Source organism: Phocoena phocoena, chromosome 5 (genome assembly GCF_963924675.1).
Source record: "Phocoena phocoena chromosome 5, mPhoPho1.1, whole genome shotgun sequence".
In the NCBI taxonomy this organism is placed as follows: domain Eukaryota; kingdom Metazoa; phylum Chordata; class Mammalia; order Artiodactyla; family Phocoenidae; genus Phocoena; species Phocoena phocoena.
In genome coordinates, this window is record NC_089223.1 from 58,000,797 (window position 1) to 58,021,899 (window position 21,103).

Here is a 21,103-nt window from a genome sequence, read left to right on the forward strand (position 1 = left end):
GGTGAATTCAGGTTGTGAGCGACTAAAAACCACTATGTGATAGTTTGCTTTGATTTTATGTTTGTGCAGGACTCCAATCTAGATGCAGCATTGTTACTAATTTTCAAACAAGTGTTCTGGCCTTTTAAAAAATCAGGTCCTTGTAATTATAGTAACAGAGCATCAGAGATGTTAGAACAAACACAACATAATTCAACAAGGCCACAATGAGCGCCATCTTCTTCAAATCTCGTTCATTAACATAATGAAGTCTCCACCTGAGGGGGGAAGGACAGGAAAGAAGCTGGCACAGGGGAATTTCAGCAATGATCTTTCTCCCCTGGGCTGACCTAAAAAAATCCCAGTTTAAAAAAAAAAAAAAAAAGAAGTCTGAGAGTTTGTGTTTGTCGTTTAAGAACAGCATATTTAGGAGTACACACATTATTACCACTGCTTATATCAACTCAGAACAGTCAACCAGGTGTTAGCAGTTTTGTTGGCTTAAATTTCTGTCATCTTCTATAGGCTAGTGACCAAATGAGCAGGTCCTTTTGAACTCCCCTCTGGAGGGGTCCCATCTTTGTTTGGAGGAACTATAAATCCATCACTGCTACCGCGGCCTAGCTGGTAGTAGGTATGCAGCTGATGGATGTGGTTTCTGGAGCCTAGGTTTGGCATGCTTTTGTAGTAAACATCTTCGGCATCACCACATTTGGCCAGTGGGGGTTCGGTCTGGGTGCTGGTGGTAACGCTCTCTGCGGCGGGCACACCAGCCAGTGCCGGCATGCTGGTGTAGAGAGAGTCCCTATGGGGTGACTGGAGATCTTCTGTGTGCTCGTTGGTTAGCAAAGGGAAAAAGCTCTCACTGTGGTCTTGGGGGATCCGCCTTCTGGTGTAATGATGTGGCTGGTGGTTCTCTGTGGAGTAAACTCTTGGGGGCAGCAAAGGAGCATCAGATTCCTCATGAATAAGTTCTAGGCCCAGACTCTCCTCATGGTTAAAGGAGGTGGCATCATCCAGGACAATGGCATCATCTTCACTCCCACTGCCCAGGTTATTCACCAGCTTGTTCATCAGATTCCTGTTCTGTTCGCTGGAGCGCTCATGGTTATTCAGGTAAGACGGGATATAGTTGGAAGTGAGTTCCTTCAGAATCTTTTTCTCTAGGGCGGTCTCGTTATGGTTATAGCCACGGTCTATGATTTGCACACAGTTGCTCAAGTATTCGCCACTGGCAATGCTGTAACTATTGCCATGGTTACCATTCAGTGGTAGAGTATCCATGACACTTGTATCCCTGGCATTGTTCAGAAGCCCCTCTGAAAAAGATTACAAAACATTATGACATTTATATCCAATTGGCCATAGAACACATACACAAACACAAAAGCGAAAACACCCGACTATGAAGTATGTATAAATTGCTAGCAATTTTAATTAAGTATAAAATGTTTGGAAATAAAAAAATATTAAATCTGTATGTACATATCTATATATATATGATACTTGGACAATTGATAGAAATCTTATAAACAGAAAAGAAGTATTTAAAGTAAATCTTTAAAAGAATTTTAAAAAACCCTATAAATTTGCAATTTCCACACAACATTGTTTGACAGTATTTGAAACATATTTGGTTATAACTTAGGGAAAAAAACGCAAAATTTTGCTGTAGTCATTCATAGCTTTCAATTTATACACACCAAAGTCAATCCAATAATTCATTACCTTTAATTTTATGTGCTGTCTTTAAATTGAAATAGGTATAAAATTAACATAATTCATGTGTGGTACTTTGAATATACTGGTCAAAGTAAAAGATTTGAGCAGGCTCTAATAATCTGATACGTAATTTATAAGATTGAAAATAATCCCTACACACAAAACCACAAAAGGATTATGTTAAATTTGTCAGAATGATATAGTCATGAAATAATGCCTAGTCAAATAAATGGCACTTCAAAGTAATTTGCACATAGGAACTTTCAAAAAAAATATTTGGATTTACTTTCCAATTTTTTTCTGCTGTAAGTACTTTGGTTACTATTATATATTAATCCATTAGTAATTGTTTAGGGGCATTAGATAATTCTACAAAAGACTGTGTAAAGACATGGGGGATCTGATTCCTAAAAACAGTGTCAGTATTAAAGGTTCCATTTCATAACGAGTGATGACTTTGTGTGCATATTAAACTTTGGGTTTAAAAGAGATTAAATGTCTTATTCTGGGAAGAAACAGCTGCAGTGAAATTAATTTGACCACATGCTTCTTCAAGGTTTTTGCATTTTCTTGAACGAATAGAAATCCAAGGATCTATAATAGTTCCATAAATCTCTCCAAATGCAAACACAAAAAGAAAATAAAACACAAACATTTAACAAATACTGCTAAATAATAAAGGGTATTTCTTTATAGAACAATTAATTGAAGAATTCTATTAAACTTGTCAAAACATCACTAACTTGTGAAAATATAGCATTCATTCTATATCTGTGATGCAGTTATGTTTACCAAAACTGAACTAGTTCATTACTTGTTTAAATAAAGTATCCCAAATATAACAATTTTTATACGGACTTCTGATGCATACTCTGTATTCAAGTAACACAGTTTTCAAAAATAGCAATGCATTAAATACATTAAAAAAGCAGCCATCACAGACATAGGGTGAAGCGATTTATTTTCATGTTATAAGATATCTTGTAGACAAATCCACAATGTTAAGAAAAAATAAAAGTAAATGCTTTTTAAAGGGCCATATGTGATGGGTGATTGCTGCTGCAGAGGCTGCTATGGTAGGCTTGATGGTTATGGTTGAGCAACTGATGCATTGAAACATGTGTTTATTATTTCTGTTGTCAATGCATTGGGTATGGCTTGAAAACAGCCATAGTTAAATAAACTGGGTATGTTGCATGTATTTGTATGATGGAATGTAGTAATGAAAATTAAAAGTTTATGGATTACTTAGCAAAAATAAATGCTTAATTTAAAAACAATTTAACTCACACAAACATTACATGAGACTTAACAACTATGTTATGTGACACAATAAAAGAATCAGACAACAAAAGCGTCTAATCTCTATTAACATATATTTATATAAGTTGATTCATAGGTTCTTTAGTTTTTAAATTGTGAGATGAACTGTTTTTAATAACTACATCATCTATATGTGATGCAATAAAAGTGAACTAAAAAAAATTACATTTGATATGCAATGTTTAGCTTTACTCCCATACTTGTCTCTCTGTAGGGCTCTAAACGACAGCATGAAGAAAAGGAAAGAAAAAACAACAAGTAAGCTTACAGCGACAGTAGAAGAAACATGAGTAAAAAGCAAATTGATGATATGCAGAAAAAAGAGTCAAAGGAAATAGTTCCACTGCCCCAAAATTCATGAGTCTGTGTTACATGGTTTATCATAATTAAAAATACTGAAATGTTAGTCAGAAAATAAGAAACCCCCATAATACATGCTAATGAGTCTTTAATAAGCGTTTCTGCAGTTTGTAAATTTCAAACAAATACACACTTATTTTAAAGTTAAAATTATCACACCAACCAAAGAGAGTAAAATCTTGAGGGCAAGCTATGACTATTTCCACAACTAAAATTCAGTATTATGTATATGTGTGTGTGTATAGGTTAGGACATACTTGCTTCTAAGGAATGTCATTTAACTTTAACATTTTTCAGCAAGATTATAAATAAATTCTTTTGTTTATATACAGAGGAAAATACCACAGTTTGAACTTTTCATAATTGTGTTTTCTCTTATGTATCTTTTCTTTTCATGTACAAAGGTTATTTTTCTCCCACTGTACCTATACAAGTGCTTTTTATCATTTGTAAATTATACTGATCGATACTGTCATTTCTGGAGCTCATATTCAAAAGTTGTATAACTATGGAGAAAGAAAAAGGCTAAATGCAACCATCATTCTGTATCAAGAAAATGTGAGGAGGGAAAAAATACCACCAATCAATATCAGGTTTTCTTCTGGACTGTTGCACAATCATATGCAATCTAACATTTTAAAAGTTAATCCTTTAAAAACAATAGTAGCAAAATTATTTAAAAAAAGAAAACCCTCATATTTTAATCCTGTCAAAAAACCTGCTCTTGCTGATTTTGTTTATAAGAAGGTTAAATCATCACAAAATAAAAACCAGTGATGTCACTGGGCTGTATCATTTCAAGAGATTCCAACTTGTTATAATTTAGCCGTTGCTTTAGAGATACTGTTTTTGTACTTTAAAAGTCGACTTGCTTCTCAGCAAAAGACCAACAATATTTCAAAATGCAGAGAAAATTTCTTTTAAAGTTTCAAAACACATTTAGAAAAAGAATTGGAAATAAAAAGCCAAACTAGTATAGCAACAGATGGAAATTGCTAGTAGGCTCATTATGGCTCCTTCCGTAAATGATAACATTTTAGAACTGGAAAGCACATAGGAGATAACTGAAGTTCAGCTCCTGCTTTTTAAGATGAGGAAGCTTCAACCAAAAGAGACTGAGCCTTATCTAACGCCACTTCTGCTAACAGTGGCAGAACTGGGATCATAATGGGAATCTTCTAGATTGCCTCCGTGCACTACTATCTACCTCCTTCTCCTCACATCTGCCTTAGGCTTTGAAAGCTATAACAGAATATTTATTTATGTACTTTATACTATAACCTTGTATTCCTGACAACTATAATGTATTCTTCACTATATCCCATCCTAGAGATATGTTTTTCTTTAAAGTTTTAGAATTGAATTAAGTTACTTTAAAATGTAAATTAACTTGTAAAAGCATGACTTCTCTATATTACATTTTGTTGACAGGTTAATCTATAATGAGATTTATCTAACAAAAACTAAATTCTCCAATACTGACAAGAAGATAATGGTCCAGAAATACTATGCATGAAGTTTTAAATATTTCCACAAATAGAATCTGAATCTAATATAACAAAATTATATTATTTATCTTTATTCCTAACTCTATATGCATTAGTAATACTGTAACATATCTTTACATATTTTAAGTAAAGGCATCACAAACAAAAATGGATACTTTAAATCTGAATGCTTCTTTGCTTGGATGGCATTGGTACAACAGAATTAAAGGACCAACAGAACAGAACCAAGTGGTAATTCAACATAATCCACTCCAGTACATACCGAGCCACCTATATTTCATGTAAGATTTCACCTTGCCAGTAAGAATATAAGTGCATTCATCTGAAAGCATAAGATTAGTAGCAATATGACAATCACCAAGTTTTTTGTTCAGTGGTAAAAAAATTATTTTAAGCACTACCATAGTTTCTTAACATCTCAAAAATATTAAAACATAAAGTAGTTGAACAATTCCATTTCTGACTCTGAAAACCAATAATAAAATTATTTACTTTTGTTTTTAAGAAAAGTCAGTAGAATCTAATTTACTGGCATAAACATCAAATCCATTCTGAAGAATCCTTTGTGTATTTTTTTATAATCTTAATAGCAATATTCAGTAATAGGCTCGATAGGAATAAAACTTTGGATTTATATGGTATTATTTTAAATTTTTAAATTTGTCATGAGAATTTCTCTTTGATAGTGTTTATAATAGTGTTCCATCCTTAGAAAAATCTCCTAATTTAGGATACCAGGAGTAAGATAAGACAAGAAGGCAGATACTGAATTAAGGAAAACATACAGATTAATGATTGTTAGTTTTTCATTATTTAAGACATTAGAAATTATATCTGAATAATCAAAAAAGCTAAACAAAATATGATCTAAACTATTACTTATTTTAAAACAATTTCTAACAACTCTGTATAAGGTGAATAATGTAGAAAAGATTTAATATGCAAATATGGTGTAAATCTTCATTTAACATCATTCAAAACATTAATATGTCAGAACAATTTAAAATACTCTAATGACACACTTATGTCATTTAGCCCAATGAAAATAAAGGGAAAAACCTAAACAAGACTCTATAAGGTCTGCAAAATTGTTCTGACAAACCACATTTAGTGCATTATGTAATATACACATCATTGAGTGCTACAACGAAATAGGGACATTGACAAATGGTAGACAATGTAAAGGGGGACAACCATGAAGAAACTTTCTCCTCCTGATAGCACTGAGGTTGCTTTACTAGAAAATGGAGGACTAAAAGAAGCCAGATTAACTGCCTTCAAATATTTAAAGGATTGCCACAGACAGCAGAAAAATGCTCTGTTCATCTTTGTTCTAGAAGGCATACCTAAGCATCACAGCCACAGGCAAATTTCGACTTGGTGGAAAGAAAAAATATTTATAACGAATGGAACACTTCAACAATTGAATATGTAAAATCCCGAGGTAGGAAGGGCCTCATTAGAGGAAATACTTAAGCACAGGTTGACAGAACGTCCACAATGTGGTACAGAGGATTCAATGAGTTCTATCTCTTCTTTTGATTCTAAGTCTATGATTCTTAGGTGTAGGCCCTTAAGAAACTGGATAAAACTGACAGTTTGCTTAATTATTTAATCCTATTGAAAAACAACTTGACTATTCCTGAAGTCACTTCTGACTTACTGGCTTTGGTATTTTTGAAATAATTTAAAATTATCCTTCGTATCTGACAAGGTGTCACCTGGGAAACTCAGATGGTTTTAGACACCCAATGACCATGTTGCAACAAACATGCTTTTCTGGAGTAAGCATGCACACCAAGTTTTTCGCACTCATGCCACTAATCTTTTACCTCTGACTGAGAAGAAACACACAGACACACACAGACACACACACACACACACACAGACACACACACAGATTCCCAAAGAGGATAATAGAAATTTTATTCAAGATTGCCTGGGAAAAATTTAAAATATTGCTAATCTGTCTCATCCAACTTGAAGGAACCACCAAAGTCTCTTTGTTTTTGTGAATTTTCTTTTAAATATAATTTTAAATAGGTGTATCACTGACTAAACTTTTTCTTTTATGACACTTTTACTTGAATAAATTTTTCCTGTGGTCACTTTATTTATGATATGAATATTTTAAATTTCTTGTACCCCAATACATTTTTTAGCTTAGAAAAGGTAAAAAGTCATGTAAAAATGCTTAGATTGTAAGTGGTTTTAAAGAGATTTATGCTTATGTGTTCGAGACACAATTACATTTTTAAATCATTTAAAGTTGGAGGATATACAGAGGAACCATATTCAAAACCTTTGTTTTTAACATGCAGCCACAGTAGAAAAAGCATTTCATGACCTTCCTGAGCCAGTTCATAGAGGCAATATCAAGCTATGGTAGAACGTGATCTGCTACTGTTCAATTCACTGTTCTTTCCACCACAGCTTATTTCAGTGTTTTCCATGGAGTTGATCTAAGTGCTTTCATCTGTAGTGATGTTTGTGCCTAGAGTGTGATTCATGGTATAACAGAGTAAGATTACTTTCTTGATCTTAAGATTGCTGAACCAAGTCTTCCTTTATCTTACTTACCTTAGGCAAATATATCATTTCTTAAAATGAATACATAGGTATTTAATATAGAAATCAATCAACAACAAGAAAAGTACTGACAAACCACAATACATTTTACAACATTACAGAGAAACAAACACATATTGATGAATCAAGCATTTGTTTATCAGAAGGAAGGAATCCATTTCTTACTAAGGAAAACCTAAGGAAAATGGAAAATAAAAGCACCAAGAGGGGTGGAAGGCAAAAAGAGTCTGTGCATCTGCTTCCAAAAGAAAGAAGAGGCAGGAAGAAAGAAAGAAAAATAGAATGTGGCCATAAAAGCTACATAAACTGGGACTCTCACTTGAAAAAATTAAAATAAACTCCAGCACACCTTGTGCGTTGTACATGCTGACAGAAGGGTTGTTACAGACCGCCGGTTCCCCAAGCAATGTATTATAGGGATTGTTAGTACCATGCGGACGAAGCAGAGCATTGCTTATAAGATGATTAGCCATGGCTCCTGGAGCAGCCCCATAGAAAGACAGAGAAAAAAAAAGGTCAATCAGGCAAATGTGTTTGAAAAAAAGGAAAGGAAACATTTAGAATGACAACAGTTGATATAGTCCTGATTACAGGCAGGCAGCTAGTTAGACTCAAAAATATATGCCACTAAAGCACACGTTTCCATCAAGGCACAAATCCAACTCAATGGGAAAGAAATTAAATGATTTACAATGTTGATTAAGCCACATTTAGGGTCTTCTCTTTCCCAGAGTGTAAAGCAAAAATATATTACCATGCTTGCTAAAAATGAAAAAGTAAAAAAAAAAAAAAAGCAAAATATAGTCTTCCATATAAACAAAACATATAACACAAAACAAAAGCTGAAAGAAAAGTTTAAAACACAGAAAGAAAAGTTAAAATTACACAAAACATTTCCTCAATCACGGAAACCATTGGGTTGTTTTCAATGAGATAATAAAAGGCAACATTTATGATAAAACACTCATTTGGAGAGCAGCTGTTGACACAACAGAAGATTTTGACATTACTTAAAATTCTATGAAGAAGAATTCTTTAAATTGAAATAAACTAAAATGCAATCACACTTATTAGTACACCATAGTAAGCATACTAATTAGGTGAACTTACAAATCTGATAAAATAATCGTAAGGATATTATTTTTAAATATTTTAAATAAAATATTAACTTCATGGTATCAAGCAATATATATAATTCCATTTTCCATTTTCCAACTGGTTGTTTGGACTTTGGCACAGCAAAGTAACAAAGTTAACCTCTTTCATCTCTTTATGAACAGATGTACTTAATCTCTAACATACTGTCAGTATGCTTACAACCTCCCACCCTCAAGAGCCATTTAACCAAAAAAGCAAAAAATTGAGAATGACAGTTTTATTAAATATCATTAGGCCATGTATGGAAATGATAGGCAGGATGCATGTTTATGTTAGATGATAAAGAAAAGAAAAATGAAGAAAGAAAAACACAAATTATATAAGGATAGGTTGAAAACACAGGTATATATTAATTTAAACATAGATTAGAGAATAGAAATATATAGAACAGGAGAAAATACTTGCAAACAAATTTACAAATATTTGCAATCCAACAAAGGATTAGTTATCTGGGATATATGGGACTTTGGACAACTCCCAAAGGTCAACAGTAAAAAACAATCACCAGGAAACAAAACCAAAAACAATCCAATTAGTAAATGGGCCAAAGGTATAAACAGACATTTTATGGAAGAGGGTATACAGGTGGCAAACAAGCTCATAATGAGAAAATAACTATTAGTCACTAGGAAAATACAGGTTAAAACCATAATGAGATATCACTACACACTTAAAAATGGTGGTGACAAAAATGCTGGCATGGATGAAGAGAAACTGGATCACTCGTTCTTTGCTGGTAGGAAAGTAAAATAGTACAGCTACTCTGAAAAACAGTTTGGCAGTTTCTTATAAAACTAAACGTGCAATTACCATACCACCCAGCAATTGTACTCTTGAACATTTATCCCAGAGAACTGGAAATTTATGTTCACACAAAAACCGACAGATGAATGGTCATGGCAGCTTTATTTGTAATAGCCCATAATGGGAAAGAGCCCAGATGTCCTTCAACTGGTGAACAGTTAAACAATCTGTGGCACATCCATACCATGGAATATTACTCAGGAATAAAAAGGAACAGCTATCAATACACATAATGACCTGGATGAATTTCTAGAGAATTATACTGGGTAAAAGAGACAATTCAAAAACTGAATGATTCTATAAATACATATATTCTTGAAATGACAAAATTATAGAAATGGAGAATAGATTAGTGGTTGCCAGGGTTTAAAAATGCAAACGGGAGGGAGGTGCGTATGGTAATAAAAGGGCAGCATGAGGCATCCTTGAGGTGATGGAATGACTCTGTATCTTGGCTATGGTGGTGGATACACAAACTTACTCTTGTGATAGAATTGCAGTGAACTAAACACACACACACACACACACACACACACACACACACACAGAGATACAATTAAATACAAGTAAAATAGAAGAAATCTGAACAAAATTGGAGGACTGTTTCAACGTCAATACCCTGGCTGTGACACTGTAGTACAGTTTTACAAGATACTATTGAGGAAAACTGGGTAAAAGGTACATAATCTCTGTATCATTTCATACAACTGCAAGTGGATCTACAAAAAAATAAAAAGTAATCTATATTGAATGAATATGACAAGAACATTCAGTCACTCATAGAAATGTTAAAAAAATGAAAATGGAAAACTTGGCCATGGCAGTTTTAATTTTCTCTTAATCATAGCTCTTTGTTTTATAGTAAATTACCAGTCAAATAAATATTTTAACCTCAAAATTGGGAAAGTGAACTATTGATTTAAAGGACAATAAAGCTTGTCTGATCGCTAGAGCTAGAAAGTTTCAGTTTTATCAGGAAATAAGCCATATGTTTGCATCCTACACATTCTGCAAAGAACTAGCATAGAACTAGCACAGACGTTTTCTGTGTGCTCGATGAATATTTGCTGAAATTGTACTTCATATACATTTAGATGTCTTTACACAGTGAGATGACAGATCTTCAATTTATCATATAATGGGCATATCAGGTTATTATTTCCCATTGATGAATTAAATACATGGTATATTAGTATGAAAAGCTAAAAAGAGTTGGCTACGGTGCCTTTCAGATAAGAAATGGAATACTGTTAATCTTAAACATGGATATTGTTGATGTTACACGAATTTAAGATTAATTGTTTGAGACAGGATTTGGTCTGCCCAACATTTTTAGAAAGCAAACTACCTGTAAATTGTATCTGCTACCTAATATTTATTATTGCAGCCTTTTCTCAAGTAAAAAGGAAAGTTAGTCTTCTAACACAAGTAGCTGTCTTCTAAAGTTACTCTAAATAAGCATTTAAATAAAAAATGAAAGGTGTATAAGCAACTTAAAATGAACTAGGGTAAAAACCTTAAAAATATAAAATTGCTCAAACTCTTTACACTTCCTTATAGATCAAATAAGGGTAAGATCTTTATGTCTGGCACTTATATGTACATCTCTACACATTCCCTTTATTCCTACACATTATGTAATTTAAACTAACTGGAAAACAAACATAGGCTGGAAAGATGGCTCGTCACTTCTTTCTCTGGCTTCATATAGCTTATAAAAGAAAATATTCCTTTTTTTTTTAACCTGCTGATGTAAAAGAAGATGATCTGCTTAAAAGTTCTCATCAGAAGAAAAAAAAACTGTAATTATTTATGGTGATGAATGTGAACTAGACTCATTGTGGTGACCATTTCACAATATATACAAGTATTTAATTGTTATACACCTGAAACTAGTATAATGTTATATGTCAATTTACCTGAATTCAAAAACTAATAAATAAATGATAAAAGAATGTAATTAAAAAAAAGATGATTATACGTTAGAATAAGGAAACAATTGAGTTGGGAAGAATCAAGCATAAGCAAGAAGCAGGTGACTCAATATTTCGGTTTCTGTTTAGCGTTCAGTTTACAAAAAAGCTAATAATGTGAGAATAAAAAAAGTTTAATCATACAAAAATGGAGCTCCATAATGGAATTCTAACAAAGCTATCACAATTTGTGTAGATAATCTATCTGGTTCTAGCTTTCTTAGCATAAAGTTCCTTTTCAGTTTTTCTTAGTGTTTTTCTAATTTTTGAATGTACTTTAAATTTAAAGCACTTATATCAGTGAAATCTACTAATATAGGAAGACTGAATTTTAAAGTTCACTTACTTATCATCAATTCCTGCTGAGCTAGAAAGGCAAGCAACAATAGCAGAAATGGATTGGTATACAGCTGTATTATGACACAATGTTGGTGAAGTGGAACACTATTCAGTCTCTGCCACATGGCTTTGGTAGGGTGCTTCCTCAAATCTGGGTGCAGAACAAAATCTGTTACTAATCTACAGCCCTAATGAGTGACATGACTGGAGATCTACCTGCCGTTAAATCTAAAATCACACAAACACATTAAAAAAATTTAAAACAAAAATAAAGTCAGTTTTCTTTTTATCCTTGGTATTAAGGACATTTTCGCCTGATAGAAAAAGAATCGCTATTTAAATTAAGTTGCTTTTTAACTATCGCTCATTTTTATACTTCATGCACCATTTAAAACTAATATAATTAGTGTCACTGAAACTGGTTTAGTCCTGAAAGTGGAGAGTTATAACACAAGTGAGGGCTCAGTCACAGGAACTACAGAGCAGGATGTAAAGTTTGGTGATTAATGTTTTGCAAAGAATGTAAGGTTATGGGTAAGCTCTATGAGTTTGCTAGTTTGAAAGAATGAGGGAGATGTCTGAATAACTGAACAATTATCCCTCATTTGATTCACCTAGTGTAAGAAGTTAATAATTTTTAACGGACACTCACAGCTTGCTGTGACCTCAAGAGGCCATTTTTCCTGTTGGCATGCCAAACAAGTGCAATTTTCCTAGAAAGTGTTTCCTACAGTACCCACTCACATTTAGGCATTTCAGTTATACTTTTTAAAGGTAGCACCGTCTGTGCTAAAAAAAACCAGCTTGTTGCCAATGCCTAGATCTTTTCCTAAAAACCTGCACAGAACCTGTCTACCTTCATCTTTTATGTGCACAGTTACTTTTGTCTTTTCTCTGTAGCTGCACTGCATTTCACTTGTCTTTGCCTAAGTCTATTCTGTTTGCTTCTAGCTGCTTCTCCAATTTAATAGGGTCACTTTGAATTCAGATACTATTTTCCAAGGTTCTGTCCATCCTGCCTCTTTCACTAACCTCCAACTAACTTCTGATTTGTAAACTTCCCTTCTAATAGCTGTGAAATTGCTGAAGACTTCCAAGAAGATCAGTGTTTACAGACCATCTGTCACTGTTTTTCAGCTGAAAAGTTAAGCTTACTGGTTAGTCAGTTTGAAGACACAAATCAGTTGATGCTGGGAGGTAGTTACAGCCTATGTATGTGAAAAGCATGTTTATGTGCTAATTTCACTGGAATGTAAACCCCAGGAAAACAGGGAATACATAGGGTTTTTGTTTTTTCACTGCTCTATACCGCATGTCTAGGTTAGTTCTTAGAGCACAATAAATATTTCCTTAATTAAAGAAAAAATTTATGTGAAATCCATGGCATCCTGAAAATATGAAAACTAAAACAAGTCATTTTATCAATTATGAGTAGTTTTATATTTTGAGTAAATTTTTGAAGAGTGCCATTTGTCTAATTTCTAATGTGATTTATTTCCTTCTAATACTACACCAGTGGCCATAATACTGAAACTTTTAAAGCAAAGATAAACATTCATATAATTATTTGGAAATAGAAAATGCTACCTGAATACTAACTGAAGACATAAATTAGAGGGGAAAAAAACAGTACAACCTGCCATGACTCAAAAAAGCTAAAATAGGGTAAATCAGCTCAAGGTGGCTGTGAAAAATAGCTGTTCTTTAATTCTCTGAGTCCTTAAATCCTGGCTACAGTCTAGTCATACCTGCATATTTGCTATCAGAAACAAGGGTCAGCTCTTTCATAAAACCATGGAAAAGGAATTAACATTGAATTTCAAAATATGTGAATCATTAACAAGGCTATCGACAGAAGACCAAGCACAAAATCTTTATTTCTGGTGAAAGCATGATAGAAAGCAAAAGAGGATTTTCATATTCCACACTGAAAAACTTAGAGAAGTTTTTCTGATGATTTTTTTGTAAGACAATAAGTTACTGAAAAAAGACTAAGTTTAAAATCACAGATAATCATTTTAAGAAGAGTTTGTTTTTCTTTTAACTTTATACCTGAAGACTGATGTTTTTGATATAAAAGTTTTTAAATGAGTGAAATTTGAATGGAATAATGAGTACACTTTTCAAATGTGTAGTTTTTACCACAAAACTGCTACATTTCTTTCCTTATGAAAATAAAATAGGTGTTTTGACATTGGGAGGCCCTGAATGACAGCACTGCCTCGGCCAGTTCAACGTGAACATGTGATTGAGGACTGAAACTCCAAGGCAGATCTGCCTGCTTTGAAATTGTGAAGTAAAGAACAGATCTGAAACAAGGTGACAGTTGGATCTCACTTGAATCTATATTATATCATTCAGAAACATAATTCAAACAACGTTTCTTCTTGACAGCAGGCTAACAAAAGTATACTGAAAAGCTCTTAAAATAACTTGAACTATCACTCTGCTCGCCCCTCACACTTCATTTTTTAAAAAATGTAGTTACATTCTTATTTTATCATATTGAATGGGCAAAGTTTTATAAATTAAGACCTCGGTGATCTAATGAACCAAATGAATACAGCCATTCTCTAATAGTCACATACCAATATACATCAATTTTCAAATTTTTATGTATAAACATGTAACATGGTAAATGTTCTGTTTTATTTCAATAAAATAGCTTTACCTGGATGATTCTTTCTTTCTTAATGTACCTCACCCTCCACTTAATTCCCTCATGGTTCTCTCTCCTTTGGTTTGACATATTTTTCTTTTATGAAGTCATTTTCATTATATATATCGACTGATGCATACAAGTCAGAGTTATACACACAGCAGAGTTACTACTGAGTGATGACTTTGTGCTTTTGTTTTCAGCTTTGTGCTTGGGTTTTGTTTTGTTTTGGGCCACATTAATTTTGGCCCAAAGCAGTGACTTCATTTGTAACAAGCAAAAATAATTTCCCTAATGATGGTATTTTCTATAGAATTAGAATACTAACTTCAGTGTAAGGCAAGGAATCTTTCACCAGGAGATGGTATCTATGAAGTTGTGAAACCCTTAAAATTGTATGTAAAATGCTTTTGGTGTATGTTTGTGTGCTCCGTTGTGCACACACATGCCTGCACTTCTTTCTGGTGAAAGGGTCCTGAGGCTTTTACTTCCTTTTCAGTATTAAAGAAAAGAGGTATACAGGAAAAAAGACATGTCTCTTTCTTTGGCGAGTGACCTCTAATATAAACAAGAAAACTGGAAAAAATGATTCAGAATACACAAAATATATCTTACGTATGTAAGTATCACCTAATCAATTGCAGTATAACATAATGGAGAAAGGTTATAATCCAGAATTTACAATGGAATAAGATTTTAATCTTATCTAATCTACTATCATCGCTCAATATGTAAAGAAACGCAGGTCCAGAGATTTATTCAAGGTCACACATGACTCTGATAGTTTTTCTTAAACATATTTATATCAGCGATTTTCAAACATTTTTTAGCACCCTCTCCCAAAAATATGTTTCAACAAAATTTTATTAGGAGCCTTACAGGAGTGCATTACTTTTTTATAGTATGCTTTTCTGTAATGTTCAATTATTTTATTTTCATATTCACATATTAATTCATATAACATAAATAAACAAACAAAAATAAAAGTAAATAGATAAAAGAGACTTCTAGAACTGTGGAGAACTGATTCAATAGGCATTTTCTATTTTAAATATTTTGTTTCCTATTTTTTGCTTTTCTATATAACAAAACAATATCAGCACACATGCAATCTACAGAAAGCCAGTGTAAGCAATGATAAGTTCAATTTTAAAGGGCTACTTTATAAAATAGAGACAGCCATATTAATCAAGACCAAGTTGTTTATAATAATAAACAAAGTTAAAATAATCTGCATACTATCCCTAAAAGTTATACAAGTTTTAAGGCCATAGAAACCATAATTTTATATTTTTTACTGTTTTTATTCAAACAATTAATGAAATTACAAAGTGTCAAAGAAATGCTTTATTGAAAGCCAAAATCTTTTTCATCATTTTTTTCTAAAGTCATAAATTGAAGAGCTGACATCTTGATTTATCACACTGTGCACTTTTAATAGCCAACAAGTTAGCTATTACATTTTAATCAACCTGCCTATTAAATTTCTTTCAAATGGTTCAGAGATACTTCCGTTTCTTTTAATAGCTAATTCATTCACTGGTAATCTATTAATATGGATTTCAATGACATGTCTTCTCCAGAGTACAGATCGGGTCATTGTTAGTTCAGTATAAAATGAAATATTCTGAATGTAGAGGTGTTGCCTCTATTTCAATATGTAAATTCAAAGCTTTAGAGTTGGGAACCCTAGAAATTACGTATTCTGTTCTCCCTTATTTTGCACTAATTGGCTTTATACATGTCTTCTTCATCAGATACATGGGTTTTTCTACAATAAACATTTAGAAGTAAAATTCCTGGGTCATATGTGGTCCACATTTTCATCTTACAACATATTGCCACAATGCTGTCAAATATGTATGTATCAATTCACACTTCCCATAAGCAGTGTATATTTCTTAAATTCTTGCTAGGACATGGTATTGTCAGGCTGACATTTTGCCAATTTGATAGAGCATGAAGTATCTCATATTACTGTTATACTTTGCATTTTCCTGATTACCAGCCAGATGGAATAATTTTTCATATATTTATTGGTTGTAAAGGTTTCTTATTCTGTGAATTGCCTGTTCTTATCTTTTGCCCACATACATATTAGGTTGTTGAATTTTATTTATTGATTATTTATTGATACAATATATGCATTAACATTTTGTTTTTTATATGTATTGTTTATACCTCCTTCCAGTAGCTCACCTGTTTTGAGTACTGTTTAAATTTTGAGATAGGACTCTTATCTGTCTTTTCCTTTGTTTTCAAGAACTCCTTTAATTTATGATCTTTGTTTTCAAGAACTCCTTTAACCTAAAATCTAAAGTATATTTTCTTCTAAAAGCTTTAAAGTATTATTTTATGTATATACATTTTTTTTTTTTGCCCTGAAATTCAACACAACCCGGTTGTGCTGCAATGAAGAAACTGATACCATTAGATGCTCATTATTGTTTTTTATTGAAAAAGAAGCTTCTCAGAGCTCTTATGTTTTCTGACTGCTCTAGACAACAGTGGTAGGCTTAGAAATCATAATTCTTGACAAATCTTTGCCTTACAGTATAGGGAGTGGCTGATTTGCAAGTAGAAATGATGAACCTATACTACTCAGTCATTCATCTCTAAAACTCATTTTTTGTGGTCAAAGTCATGTATTTCTGTGTGCTTTTAACTTGGACATTTTCAATACATTGGCATAGTACTCAAAACAAAGAATACTGAGCCCAAAGATAATGGGCCAAGTATGCTTATCCACAGGTAAAATAGCAGTAAATTCCATTTCTTTCTAGTAAGAATGTAAGTCATTCCCACAGCTGTGTTTATTTGTAAATCACACACTGCTTTACATTTTATTTGTAAATTCACACTGCTTGTGAAGTTTTGCTGAATAAAACAAACCTCAGACAAAGGAAAGTATAACTATTTAACAATATAAAATAATTTACCAATTTGAAGAAAATATGACTTTTCATATACTTCTCTGCCCTCTATTGGTATACTTTCTTATATTGTACAAATTTTACAAACTCGTATGCAGAAAGTCTATACCAGCTAAAACCTGAATTTTATATTTGGAAATTTATTTGAAAAAAAGTATGTGAGAGAAAAGTAGATATGAATTAAAACAAGATATCTATGAATAAAGAGATTCTTGATTATGTTGTTCAGAGAAGGCTTATTTTGTCATATAATCACAACCAGCTCTGTTCTGTTTAGACTGAGACTGTTTCAGGAAACATATTGTTTCTATTTTTCTACATCAAGACTAACTGTCTTCCTTCAATCTGTATATCCTCTTAAATCTTTCTTAGTTCTCCAGTGATTTTCTGGGGTTATAAATTACTATCTATGAATGTGATGGGTAACTTGTTTTAGTTTTTAAAGCACCCACATTCCTTATAATAATAAACTATGAGGAAAGTCTATTATGAAGATTATAGGAAAGCCTATCACATAAACACTTATTTTTAAATGGCATGCAGTATATAAGGCTGAACTGTATAAAGTACAAGCCTCAGTGTGCAATAAACAGGGGCTATCCTGGATAATACACAATTATTGGTATTTAAGTATCTTTTTTTCTAAGACCTTCTTATGCTAAACATATATCCCATTTCCATATTTTAATTTTTCATGTAAATGAACTAACTTCTATTCACTTTCAAATAGCAGATATAGGTTAATATAATCTATTTCTTAGAAAAAAATAATCTGAACAAGTGATGACTTTTAGTTAACTTTGGTTATTATATACCACATTTATAGCATCACAATTTTATGCTTATAATACAGTAGGAATATTTTTCCAGATGAGAGGTACAGTCCAGTATTTTTTGCTTTTAAAATTTGAATTATAAGGCATTTCATAGTTTTTAAAAAATTGGAATTAGCACATAAAAGTAATAAGAAGTTTAATTTATAACATTATCACTACCTATTTGAAGTCAACTCAAATAAATTTCCTATCTGTTCTAGGCATTATTATATTGCCCTGACAGAGGACACAGTTTCAAGGAATATAAAATTCAGGAGTACGGAGATTTGGGAAAGTTATATGTTTGGTCCTATTACTAAATGATTATAGGCAGAAGCTATTTACCAGATTTTTTAAACACAGTCTTTGCTCTGACCAAAATATTTATCCTTTTACTGAAATATAAGAAATTAAAAATTAAAGATAAAAGGATTCTACTAATAAAATATCTTGAGATTTTTGGTATTTGAGAACTTCCAGGAGAAAAGAATGATTATAAAATTCTTGCAATCTAAGTCCTACAACTGAACAGTTATGTATAGTAATTCAGCATATTCGATATCAAATAGTTTTGTAAAAAAATGTTATTGGTCAATCCATCTCCCCATATATTCACAATATTTTAAAGCTTCTCCTTCCCTAGGTAAATAGGATGAATGAATCCACTCTAAAGAATTGCACTTATAACAAAATAAAGTGGAAAGAAATGAATAGTACATCAAGGTAATTAAGAAATAAAGATGTGAATAATTGTGCTTTAAGAATATCTTATTTCCATGAGGTGATAAAAATCATTCTGAAATACATTCTTGGAAACTTAATTTTAGTCTTCAGCAAGCTTCATGTAAAACTGTCATCATAAGAAAATAACGAACACTTTTATTATTGTGAGTAGGGCTGTGTGGTCAGAAAGCCCTCGTTTGGAATCTAGATTGTGTTCTTTATTAGCCATGTGATTTTGGACAAATTGCCAGAAAACCCAGGTTCTTCATGGATATAAAGATAATGGATAATAAATAATGAACAGTGTAAAACAGGTAAGTGATAGTTACACACACTAAAGGAGAAATCCCAACTTCACCAAGAGTATAAAGAGGCTCATTGTGTTCTATCAGAGAAAAGAATACCACTAATTTCTGAAGATAAGTTGTAGTATTCACATTTAGTTCTCAAAAAAGATACTGTTTTCTAAAAAAACTTACATCCTCAGCAACTTATACAAAACAGTAATATTTTAAAACCAATTGGAAGTGTTCTATAGCACCATATTTAGAAGTTATCAAGGTAACCCACTGTGGCTTGTCTGATTTATAACAAAGAGGTAAGAGATACTGCTAACTATATATAAAGGCAGTAAGATAATAAATCATAAAAATGAGAAATCTACATAAATAAGCCTTTGTGAAGGGATCTTTGAAAACTATAATAATAATAATAATAATAAAACCATTTTTAATATTGTGTAGTTGACTGTGAGAGGCTGGATGATTTCAAGGATTCCGAACAAAGAGACAAAGTTAAGAACAAAACATAAGAAGGACTCACTGGGCAAGCATTTTAAAAGTTTTTCTTTTTCAGTTCCTGCTAACAATTTATAGAAAGAACATTTGCCCCAGATTGACTAGAGATCAATATTTAATATATTCCATTTTACAATGAAAAGTTCATTCTGAAAGTTATTTGGTCTCCTAGAATTAGGAATCAGGGTATTAGTAGTATTGTTTAATTATCTATTTGATGCAGCAACTCACTTTTTAAAATCTGTACCTATTTTGCTTTTGTATATTAAACTGATTTTCCTGAAACAGAAGATATCCTTATTTTATTGTACATTTTCTGATTATTGAGGACACATACAAAGGAAAGAAATTAACACAGAAATCACTGTTGCCTCATTTACAATCAAGAATATAAAGGTCAAAAAATACTAGATATAAATATAATGGCGAATGTCAAATGAAAAATTTCTCCATGCCATGGGACACATTATATTTGTGCTCATATCATTGTAATACTTTCTCAAAACAAAAAATAATTTGTTATATAGCCTAGTCTGATTTGTTAGCTATGCAAGAAGTACTCTTAGGCATATGATTAACTGTTTCTGCAAATTTGACAAATGTCAGATTATATTAGAATCTGGTTAATATTTATAACAAATGATTTTATAATCCTTCAAAACAGCAAGGCTTTGGGGCAATATGACACTTTAGGCATATAAGCCAAATTATATTTACTAACAGTAATAAAATGGAGTGAATGAGTTTGTGTGTTCACCCTAGTAGCTTTAATTTATAGAAATCATTAATCGCGGTGAACACCACTTATACCTTTCCATTTGTATTTTTCTTTAAAAACATAAAAACAAAATATGTTTAGTAGCCTGAATATTAATGAGACAGCAGGTGATTTATTGTGAAGTTTCATCCGTGCCAGTGACCAGCCTCCTGGGAAAGACAATACAGGCTCTGAGAAGATATGAGTTTAAAAAGGGAATGAGTCACATCCCTACTCTGCTACATAACTGGTTATTTAGCAGGCCTAACTAGTGTTCTCTAAACCTCTGAAGGGTAGGAGGGCTTGGAGGAAACAGAAGGCAGCGCTTGTTTATATCATTATCTAAGGTAGGGAGAAGAAATATTGTACCTTTATTTCCTCATTGCTAAAATATAGTTACAAATCAAAAATGGAAAGTACAACTATGCAGATGTAATTTGCATTTAATTTCTAATTTAAAAGAGATAATTCAGTTTTATGAGTTTATTTCCTTTTGTTAGCATCAAGGGGAGCACCATTTTAGGTAAATTATTTCTTTTACTTGACATTCAGGTAACCACTTAATTCCTCCCACCTATTATTAGAAAATACAAAGGAAAAGAAACCTTTGGTAGTGAATGATGAATTTTAATAACATTCTTGAAAGCACTGGCAAGGACCAGTT

General features: G+C 32.2%; 1 protein-coding gene across 29 annotated transcripts in view; it reads right to left on the reverse strand.

The window, feature by feature from the left end:
* Positions 1-199: 199 nt before the first annotated feature.
* Positions 200-21,103, reverse strand: part of ADGRL3 (adhesion G protein-coupled receptor L3) — a 571,254-nt gene continuing 550,350 nt past the window's right edge. For 11 of the 29 annotated variants that reach the window (XM_065878030.1, XM_065878031.1, XM_065878027.1 and 8 more), the window contains one exon: positions 499-1,298. In XM_065878030.1, coding sequence (XP_065734102.1) covers positions 499-1,298 — 800 coding nt within the window. Of the gene's footprint in view, positions 1,299-3,190; positions 3,243-7,830; positions 7,960-21,103 lie in introns of all 29 variants that reach the window. The other 18 variants (XM_065878042.1, XM_065878040.1, XM_065878036.1 and 15 more) reach the window with 8 other exon arrangements.